The following is a 10,862-nucleotide window of genomic DNA, read 5'->3' as shown; positions in this document are numbered from 1 at the left end:
TACAAATAAAATAGATTGGCTATCATCCCTTTTACTGCCTTAACAAATGCCAGTAATTTTTCTAATAATGAAATGGCATGTCACAGTAAAATCATCAAGTCAAATCTTTTATTTTTGCCCCCCACACAGAAGGGGGTTAAAAAGGGAGGTGGGTGGGTGACTCCTGAAAAATCAAAGAGACCAAGCAAACTAAGGTTCAAGCAAAAGTGGCAATGCTTCAAATAGACTAGCCCACCATGGCAAATTGGCAAAAAAACAAAGTGGCAGGCTGAGCAGTGAAGAGTGCGTGAAGGGGCCCCTTCTGGAAAGTTCTAGTTAAGACAATGCACATGTTCATGCCAACGACATCAACGGAGATTGGAATGCATTTATAAGAGAGAGAACCATCTTGCAATGTGGTTATTAAAGACATGCAAGAGCACATACATCCATGTAGAGCACTTAGTAAACACAAAACTGGAACCCAGACAAAAAAAAATCCTGAAGTTCACATGCAAAGTTACCCCAAACATCTCCAATCGCTGCTGCTTCCGGACTATCAAACGAAAAACCCAGGCCTTTCCTGGAAAGAAATCATACAATGCCTTGAAACTTCACTAAATTTTCTTTTTGAGTTACTTATTGGCAGACTCTGCAGTTCACTGAGCGAACTGAATTAACATTGGGAGCGCCTGCTATCAGTGAAGCATTTTGATCTCCCCCACATCTAGCCATCATAAGTTCACATGTGTTGCCAATATACAGAAACATGGAGCATCAATTTTCTTACCACTTTCTAGTAATAAATCAGAAATGCACCTCATCCTTTTGTAATGCAATTAATGTGCCTTTTGGCAGTATTTATTGATGTGAATAACATCCATCTTTCACCTAACCGTAAAACAGACCCCCAACCAATTGCTCGTTGGTAAACCTCATCTTACTATATGAAGGAGAACCCTGCAACAAATTCAACTGTGCCTACACATTAGACAGTCCCATAGTTTATTCCAATTTGACAATAAAATGGGCTTTGAGGTTATCAGCTTGACAGTTGGGGAAGTACGACTGGCTTTGAAATGCAAAACTCCAGGTCAGCAGGTCCAGATGGTGTCAAGAGTATGCAAAAGCTAGAGAATGTTCCTGTGAGAAAACTTTGTTAATCTATGGTATAGATTAAACTCTGCAGACTCTTATCCTTGGCCATCGTAAAGCGAAGCTTACGATCTTCTGATTTCTGTAGTGTCTAAACCACTTTATACTGAACAGAGCTAATTGGCATGGACAAGTGAGATCGCACTTAGCCATGTAACAACTAACTTTGAAGGCCTGCTTGATACAGGCAGGTGCATTTACATTTTCACAGAATACTTTTAACAGGCCTACTTGAAGGCACGTGCATTTGCATTTACCACAGTTAAAAAACAGCCTAAAAAGCCCTGCAACTAAGCAGGAGACTAGGAAAAGAGTCAATTGACTAGCACAACATTTGTTTATGAATTACCCTTACGAATGGCATGGCCACTGATTGCAAATTTGACATTGAACTTCCTGATCCAGCAAGATGAGAAGCTCATTAGACATTATACTATAATAGCAAGGCACTAATCTACTACATGAGGTTGCAGCTCCAAGGACAACGAACCCACATTCTGTAGTCACTGTGCAAGTCCGAGCAAAATTGTACACATAGAACTATAATGTATAGATCAAAAGCCAAAAATGCTAAAGCATAATGAGCTGAAGAATGTTTAACCATGGGGAGCTGAAAAGACTCCCAGCGTGGAGATTGCACTTGTCATCCTTTCCATGGATGTTATCAAGCCCCTGCCAATTTCAATGGTTGCCTCCAGCTTCCTCTCTTCAAGACTTAATCTCTTCTCTGCCAGTTTTAGTCTTCTCTCCTCCAAGGCCATCCTGCGCTCAGAAAGATCAACTGCAGTCTTTCCCTTGGCCTGTTGATCTTTTGAAGCTTTTGCAGGACCATTTTCCTCACTGGTCTCCAGCTTTTTGTTCTCAGTAGGAGATTGCTTTACAGGAGCCAAGCGAGCTGCAGCCTTCCTCTTTCGACCAGCTGAGGCTGGAGCTTGATCATCCACCACAGAAGGGCTCTCTTCAAAGACAATTGCACCATTCTCAACTGGTCCAATAGTGTTATTAGCAGCTGCAGTTACATCCACTGCAATTACAACAATCATACCAGAAATTAAATCACGACGAGTCATGCCATGTAGCATTACATAGCTAAGAAAACACAAATTTTAACCTGGATCTTCTATTGATGAGTCGACTACAATTGAAGCAAGGTCAAAAGTCCTAACAAAACCAAAGCGAGAAGCCATTGCATCATAAAGCTCCTTGTCAAAAACACGAGGAAAACCTTCTTGCTCCCTCTCATCACCAAGCATCGTCCAGTAACTGCTTTTGCCAGCCGGTGGATTTCTTTCCCAATCCAAAATCTTCCTAAATGCAGGCCATATCCTTTCCCATTTGTCTTTGCACTGTGAAGCTAGTTTAGTAACACCAGCATTCTTGCAAAATTCAGCAACCTCATTCCAATGCTCAACTGAGGACCGGCCTTTTTTAATTACCTTCTCATTCTCCAACCTGTCTGCCTGGGCTTTCTTAGCATCAAAAAGAGCCATAACTTCACCGTGAGTCCAATGGCAGCGAGAACGCTGGACCTTCGAAGGGACAACATCACCCTTAGCAGGAGGACCATCAGGGGTGCCATTAGCCACCACAACTCCTTCAGGCACCACTTTGAGCATTAGATCTTGATGGGGGCTCGAACTTGCTTCAAACTCTATCTGTTGAGGCTGAGAGGTTGCATCCATCTCTGGCTCATTCTGAGTTCTCACAGTGTTCTGTGTCAGCTTCTGTACAAAGTTCAAGTCAAGGGGAGGCTCATTAGGGCACTCCGGGAAAGTAAGGTTTTGAAAAGGATTACTACGGTGTACTGTTGGAGATCCCGGAAGTGGAGGGAAGTTCATAACAGCATGAGGATGCGCCATTCTCTAGTGACTGCAGTACCCAATCTGAAGGAAACCAAGGTGCAATCTGCCAAAATTCTCCAAGAATCAGAACACTTGCTCAGTAAATAGTGTTTCATGCATAGGTATCACCATTACTGCCTTCTTTCACTTGACTGGGGCAAATATTATCAGAAAACACTAGACAAGTCTACTACCCTACCACCTAAAAATTCAACATAATTTAGACCACCACCCATTTAATATTTCATAAACAAGCATGACCATATTGGTTAATATATTGTTACACTGTAAAATCACAAGATTCAATGAAATAAGCACAAAGTACACTTGGAAGCCATGCAACAGCTTCTAAAGAGGGACAAATTATTAGATTACTTGCAAAACAAAGAGCATGTATCATTGTATTCATTTGTGATCAATTACACTCCTACAGACAACATAACATTGATTGCTTGCAAAACACTTGATAACTATGCTCTTGAATCAACTGTGCAACCTCAAACAAAAATAAAACCAGTGATCATAAGCCAGAGAGAGAGAGAGAGTCTAAAACCATGGGAACAAGACCTTCAAAGTGTCGAAGTGTGTGAGGCAACACATGAAAGAGTGATAACACTGAACAATAGCAGAGTAAGGATGGAATGCAGATGACAAAGTAAAACATTTGCAAGGAAGGACTACGTTGGAAAGGGGGTAAAAGGATCAAATGACAACAGGGAGCAAAGGAAAAGGCAAAATAAGACTTCTTTGAGTAGATGTAATAAATGTCAGAAAAAAACCAGTGAGGCCTGAAGAAAAGCTAAGTATCCAATTAGAAAATTTTTACTATACTAAACTCTGGCAACAAATTGAGGGCTGTGAACCATATTACAAGACTAATACAGACATTTGGATCTATTCTCTGATCTTACACACTAGACAGTAAACACCTATGATAAACACAACAGAAGATTGCATCAATCTCTTTCAGGCTTATCCCATCCATATGTGATGTGCCCACATAATTGCAAACATGCTTATAACACAAATTGAGAAGACAGTGATTGATTGGTGAAGTCGATGCAGCATCCCTTCAAATAGAGAGAAAATATAAAATCCTAGGCTTCATATGATTATAACACAGAAAGTAGTGATCCACAGTACGATTTTCTTTTTCCACTCATGAATTCCCCACAGAGTTTGCTAAGAGCTTGCACACTACAGAAAAAGCCGTCCTTGTGAAGTATCATACACTTGCAACTGCCATCTCTTTGCTGCCATCCGGCAGTGTGCAGCCTGCTGACATCATTAACATGTCCAATGCGACAAGTTACAGGGATGTGAAGTACTTCGATCCTCCCAGTCGTCCATGAATGTTCCCCCAAATCCAATTTTCCAAATTTTCAACCTTCTCAGTGCACACCGGGCCCTCTGTTGCCAGTACCCATCGTGGCGAGAGCTCAAAAGAAAAGTGTCTCTCCCTCCCTCCATCTCCTCCCTCTCTGTCCCCCCCCCCCCCTCTCACACTCATATGAAAAGACAGAGGGCAAATGAAATTGTGGCATAGCAGACAAGGTGCCTGTGTATGAATTGTGGCATAGCAGACAAGGTGCTTGTGTATGACTCAAGACAGACAAGATGCCCATTTATATTTGCCACATGAGACCTTCATTATTCCATAAAAATGAGAAATCAGAGGCACCCAAGAGACAGCCACAAAGATACTTTCAGCTGAAAGGACAGGAATCCAAGCAGACGAAGAAAGCAGGCAACGAAGTAAGAAACAGTAATGATAAGAAAGGGAGGGCTAGATTACCAGGTGGCCTGCATCAAACCGTGTGGATAAAGATCAAGAAGCTCCATTCCTCTGAGAGTAAGGGTAGGGTTTCCGCTGTCGTGTCTACCTGTCCGTCTTAGCGAGCCTTCGTGATGCGCCTCACACAAGAAGAGCGTGCGCCTTGACCAGAGAGAACGGAGAAGCCTTCCATACGAGGAGAAACAGAGTCGCTACCGAGATGGGCGCGTACTACACAGAGTAACAGAGTAGCCTTAATCACCCAACAAAAAAACACAGAGTTTGGAAAGGAGACGACGAAGGCCCAATTTTTTTCTTCTTTCTGGGTGAAAAACCCGTAATTTCTTATCTTCTTTTTTTGGTGAAAAACCCGACCTTCTATCGTACTAGACTCCCGGGGGGGAGGCCCATGTGCATGGCACCGATTCTCTTGCGATAACCGGCAGTTCACCGGCACGAAGCGGTTGCCCGCCCCCACCCACCACCCGCATTAAGGGTTTTCTTTTTGCCACCACACAATGCGTGTGAGGGATCGCTATCCCGTGTGACCCGCCGCTCTCTTATCATGATAAGATACTCACCCCCATGTGACCTCCCTCACCTTTTTTTCCATACCTTGTGTTATGCTTGGACTGGATTCTAAGGGACGGACAACTTCTCTCCTAGAATCGATGTGTGGTCTTCACACTAGCGCATACAAGTTAATAGGTTGATAAGCAATGTGTTCGCATGTCAAGGAATAATTGGCATATTGGAAAGTAACTTAAATGTTCTTCAAACTGGTATTGGCTCAAATCTTGTAGGCGATAATAATCAGGGACACCATGGCTAGCAAGCTCGGGATGATAACTCTTCTTGAGATAGCGAGAAGTCATGCAACTTCCGAGGCCCACTTCTTCTAAAGACCTAGCAAGGCTAAAGAAGGAGGTGACAGAAGTTAGGTGAAGGATGGCTGCATGTTGTGTCGCAAGTGTAACAAAGAATATGAAGAAGAGAGAGGAGTAGAAGAAAATAGTGTCCATGCCACCCAAGCCTACAACAAAGCCTATATTGATAGTGGCAGCAAAGCCTAAGCGAAAGCTAGCAAGGGTTTCCAAGTACACAAGCTAAAGGCCACCAAGAAAGCTTTCTATTAATCTCTCTATGCTCGGAGCCTTCCTACTCTAAAGGTGAGGTGACGACATACATAGAAATGGAGACGTAAGCAAAAGCAACAAACAACATGCATAGAAGAAGAGAAAATTATATGAGAAGCCAAAAGAACAAATGCAAAGTAGCAAAGTAAAAGAAAAGGAAAGAAGAAGCTGAGAATGAAGAGAATGAAGAAGAAAGAACAAGAAAAAGAGGAGGAAAACGAGCAGAATTGAAAGAAGATGACGATGATGATGATGAAAAAGTAGAAGAAGATGAGGCACACAAAGAGGAAGAGAGGAAGGTGGAGAAGTAGAAGAAGAAAAAGACTAGCTTTAAAAAAAACGGATGACCCCCCAATTAAATTTCTCTCTTCCCCTCAAAATACCTTCTTTTGTCATGAAATTTGGATCCCCCCTCATCCCTCTACAATTGTGGTTCACTCCCCCCTTCCCACCTTGGTCTTGGGGTAAAGTCCAAAGATCAAAGCTTGGTTAGGTACCCCTTGTATGTGTACACATTGTACATTCATATGTAAGTGAAGATAGTGAAGAATAAGGGTAACTTATTGTGCTCTCTCTCTCTCTCTCTCTCTCTCTCTCTCTCTCTCTCTCTCTCTCTCTCTCTCTCTCTCTCTCTCTCTCTCTCTCTCTCTCTCTCTCTCTCTCTCTCTCTCTCTCTCTCTCTCTCTCTCTCTCTCTCTCTCTCTCTCTGTGCATCTCATCACTTCCTCTCAAGTGGTATTAAAGTTTCATTGGAGCTCGTGGTTAGAGCAATGAGTAAGAGGAGTTGATATAAACCATTACTAATAATATATTTAATAGTAAATTAATTAAAATAAAATATTTAAAAATTTAAAAATAAAGTATTATATATGACAATAAGTATCTAAAATAAAAATAAAAATAACTACTAAAAACATACGTGCTTGAGAGATTATTGAAAGCTAATTAATACAAAGTGGAGGTACTTAATCATTAAAATTATTTAATAGGAAAATTATAAGCAAAAATAGACAAAAGCAAAGAAGTAAAAAGAGAAAAATAAAAAAAAATAACAATAAAAATGCAAGTAATAATAATAAATAAATTTTATAGTATTGTATACTTTTTAAATAACTATATAGAAAAATCAAGAGAAAAGTATAGATACACACATACACATACATATGGGTGCACATGCACAAAAGAGAGTGTGTGTGCATGTGTGTGAGGTCTCCATCATTATAAGTAGTCAACTTCTGTTTATCATCCTAGTGCATTTGTTGCATCTCAACTTGCTACAAATGATCACATATACAAGTATATTTCTTCTTTACCTCAGTGATAGGTGCCTCAATGACAAGCAATTGTAGAAGGGGAGGGCTTACCAACTCCATTGGGGTTTTAGCCCCCTTTTGGAGCGATTGGTGCTATCAACTACCATCAAAGTTATAGTTTGAGAGGAGTTTGGATAGCTATTGTTTTTTACAATTGTTGTTGAGGGTTTGTAACACTTATTATTCTAGATATCAATGTGGGGATTTTAGCATGTGAAAACATTATTGTTTTGGTGTATTGTTGTCCACCACTTTGGATTCTAAAATTTAGCTTATGTTTTAGTACCAGCATAAGTTTTTTTCCAGCATGCAGCACATAGAATATGTGAGCTTGAGGTACGCATTATAAACTAACATTTTTTATTTAAGTAAAACAACTGCTTTGATTAAGGGAGTCATTGAGGGTTAGTTTGGGGGCTACCATAGCCCAACTTCGAAAAGCCATTGAAGGCTATTATCAAGGTCAGTCAATTGGTTTTATGAATTGCTCGTATAGAGATTTGGTTTATGTATCGATGTATGCAAGCATGGGGTTGCTTAAGCAAGGAGTAGCTTGTTTTGAGAAGTAGGGACCTAGCTTGAAAAGCATAAGGCTTGTGTAGTTAGAAAAGTAGGGATCTTGGTTAAGTTTACGGCCCCCTACTTGAGTCTAATCACTGGTGGGAAGAAGTATTGAAGTTCATTTATTTGTGGCTCACATTGGAGAGCTTGAAGCTTTACTTCAATCAAATAGGACTAAAGGAAATCCTCATTGGATTTGAATGCCATGACAACATGTTGTGGGTCTATGCCAATTCACACCATTTGAAAACATGCACCCCCCACACCTCCTTTATGGTATTTTTTAATTAAAGGCTTGAGCCTGATCACTCTAAAACTTAACATTTATGCTATTTAGCCACTAATACTCTAGTCAAACGCCTTAACTAGTTCAATGGAATGCTTTTTACACTGGCACTTCTGGAGTTGGATATTTTGGAAGCTATCTTCACATTTGAAGCCACACACTTGATTATTACAAGTTGGATTCACACCACAATCACTTGGAACTAGTTTAAATTGAACTTCTTTGGCAAAATAGTTGTGTTCACAATGCAAACAATTGAAATGGTTATTGGTGAGCCATACGAGAAAAAATTGTTTTCACACTAGGAAGCATCTAAAATTATTATTTGAATGATTGTGGAAGAGATTGTCTATAGCTTCCTCACGAGACTATACGAAAGTTCTCTCAAAGTCTTCCTTTCGTTCCCTAATTTTGATTTCCAACCTCTTGAGCTCCTTTTTAGATTTTCTCTTTGTAGTAAGGACCGTTGCTCGTTCTTCTGGGATATCCCTTTCACTAGAATCTTGGTGGACAAGCTTTCATCACTCTCTTTTTTGTGTCTATTTTCTCCCTTGGTTTCTCCACTCTTTGCTAGACAATTAGCCTATCTTTTTCCTCCATTCTTTCCCCTTTTCCCTAGTTTGTTCCCTTATCTCGTTATGTGTGATTGTATCTTGTTTGCCATGAGGTGCTTACTTTTCCCTAGTTTGTTCCCTTATCTCTTTATGTGTGATTGTTCCTATCTTGTTTGTTGCGAGGTGGTGGCTTTTCCCATCAATGTGATAATGCCTTGTTTGTCATGAGGTGGTGACTTCTCCTAGTAATGTTATAATCCCTTGACAGGTTGTGCTCCTATCTTGTTTGTTGTGAAGTGGTGACTTTTCCTAGCAATGTGATAATCCCTTGGCAAGTGGTGATTCTATGAAGAGTCCCACTGCTATGATGATCACCCTCATGAGTACACTTCCAAAATTAATTACTACTCTCTTTAGCTCAATGGAGCTCATGTCAGGATCTTCAATGAGAGTATTTTTGGACTTCACTATGGACTTGTAAAGTCCCTCTATCCATAGTCCATTTAAATTTCTAGTCTCAATCTCCTCTATTTGTATGCCTTCCATGAAGCCCTTAGGAAATCTAGTTAAGAGGTCACATTGGTGTAAATGAACATGTGGTGGAAGTTTTTGCTATAACACACAATTCTTTCTCCATAATGGAAGTTTTGGGTTGTTACATGCAATTCTTCCTCCATAATGGCACTAGACGAGTTTGTTTTGGCTAGCATTAGTTTTTTCCATTTTTGAGAGATTGTAGGTGTTTGTGTGGGTTTCTCATTCTTTTTCTCTTTTTGTTTGATTTTGAGAGCAAGGTCTATTAGATGTGATGTAAGTGTCACTATTGAGACCTTTTGTTCCCCCCTTACCCAATAGCCTAATACACTAGTTTTGGATACGTAATAATTGCTCTCATAGTAGCTTTGAGTGGTCAATAATACCTTTGGTACACATGTGGTAATAGTGTTATGATGTCTTGGATCAATCCATCTATATTGCTTTAGTGTCTTAGGACAATTCCTTGCAATTTTTGTCCACATTTTAGTGTGCCTTTGAGGATTACTATGAGTTTGGCATGATTCCTTGCTTCCTAAATTGCTCACATGCAAGAGCTTCTCATATTGGGCCATTACAAGTTTTGTTAGTAGAGCTTCTTTCTATCTTATAAATGTAGGTGGTTGGGTGGGTTTAGTTGTTGGTGGTAGTTTCTTAGCAAACTCTCCTTTGTTGAAGGTAAAGATTAGCTCCATGGAGGTTTACGTATTCAATGCATTGATCCACATAGTCAACTTGGCACTTTGCTTTGATCTCCATGGAGGTTTCTTAGCAAACTCTCCTTTGTTTAAGGTTGAGATTAGCAAGATCTTGTATCCTACATGTTCTCGATTTGAAAGAATGTAAACAATCATTAGTATGTTCTTAATCTCAATGGGCACTATTAGCTTACACTTTCCCAATATTGAGAATAAGGTAGATCTCCATATGGATTTAGTCTAGCATTAGAGGGCACTGTTAGGACTTGGACTTCACCGTCTATTTAGTACTATATACCTTAGTATAAGTATGCATGTAGTCTTCTAGATCAGCATATGTAAAGCAATCCTTATACTTCATATGATGTGTCACCTGAAAGTCAGGGCGCAAGTTAAAAACGTCAAACAATTGTATTCGAGTAGTTGGTTCTTGATCACGAATGGAATATGACTGTGTGCAGCACCTAGAAATGGCTGTTGATGTTTGATCCCATTATCTTATGATTGTCTCTTGTGTGTTGGTGTTATTCTCTTTCACGTTGTTTAATCAATAATGATTATGGTGATAGAAAACAATGTCGCAATTGATGAACATCAATTCTATGTTGTTGAGTATGATGTCTACTTTGGGTTTGAATGTATTTCTTGAACATAATGTAGTGTTGATGGCTAGAAATACATTCAGGAAGTTCCTTTACATCAATGTTATGTATTCAGGCAGAATGATGTTTCGTTGTTGTTATGGCATGTTGAAAGGCCATAACGCTTTGGCGATCCCTTCCAGGTTCAGGAAAATAATTTATTGATTTAGGTGCAGTTCTGGAATCATGTCCTAAGAGATTCAAGTGACAGGAATGCTTACGGCATTGGGATTGGGTAAGATGCCTTCTATGGGTCGTATTTATGTCCGCGCCAATTACCCTTATTTATCCAATCTTATCCTTACCAGGAGCAGGTCCCAGGAAATCAGGGAGGCTTTGGCAAGACAGCAACACCAGGTTGCAGGGCTGGATAATAGGGGTGGATTAGAA

At 40.1% G+C, this 10,862-nt stretch overlaps 1 protein-coding gene across 1 annotated transcript; it reads right to left on the bottom strand.

The window, feature by feature from the left end:
* Positions 1 to 1,660: 1,660 nt before the first annotated feature.
* LOC148033396 (uncharacterized) lies at positions 1,661 to 5,085 on the bottom strand. The gene is made up of 3 exons (XM_087681304.1): positions 4,771 to 5,085; positions 2,246 to 3,039; positions 1,661 to 2,158 (listed from the first exon to the last, which is right to left on the bottom strand). Exons 2-3 carry the CDS (start codon positions 2,991 to 2,993, stop codon positions 1,731 to 1,733), a joined length of 1,176 nt encoding a protein of 391 aa, XP_087537430.1. The 5' UTR covers positions 2,994 to 3,039; positions 4,771 to 5,085; the 3' UTR covers positions 1,661 to 1,730.
* Between the last annotated feature and the right edge of the window lie 5,777 nt (positions 5,086 to 10,862).

This window comes from Lygodium microphyllum, chromosome 7 (genome assembly GCF_053477565.2).
Source record: "Lygodium microphyllum isolate KBCC chromosome 7, Lygodium_microphyllum_v1.1.10, whole genome shotgun sequence".
NCBI lineage: Eukaryota > Viridiplantae > Streptophyta > Polypodiopsida > Schizaeales > Lygodiaceae > Lygodium > Lygodium microphyllum.
The sequence above is the reverse complement of the archived record's forward strand: the minus strand, read 5'-3'. Positions and strand labels throughout refer to the sequence as shown.

What these genes read in the sequence shown, in the direction of transcription:
- LOC148033396 (XM_087681304.1), bottom strand. Translation starts at nt 2,993, where the DNA reads ATGGCGCATCCTCATGCTGTTATGAACTTCCCTCCACTTCCGGGATCT. An exon ending in CTCATCAATAGAAGATCCAG is followed by an intron (nt 2,159 to 2,245) that starts GTTAAAATTTGT and finishes TTGTAATTGCAG; the next exon opens with TGGATGTAACTGCAGCTGCT.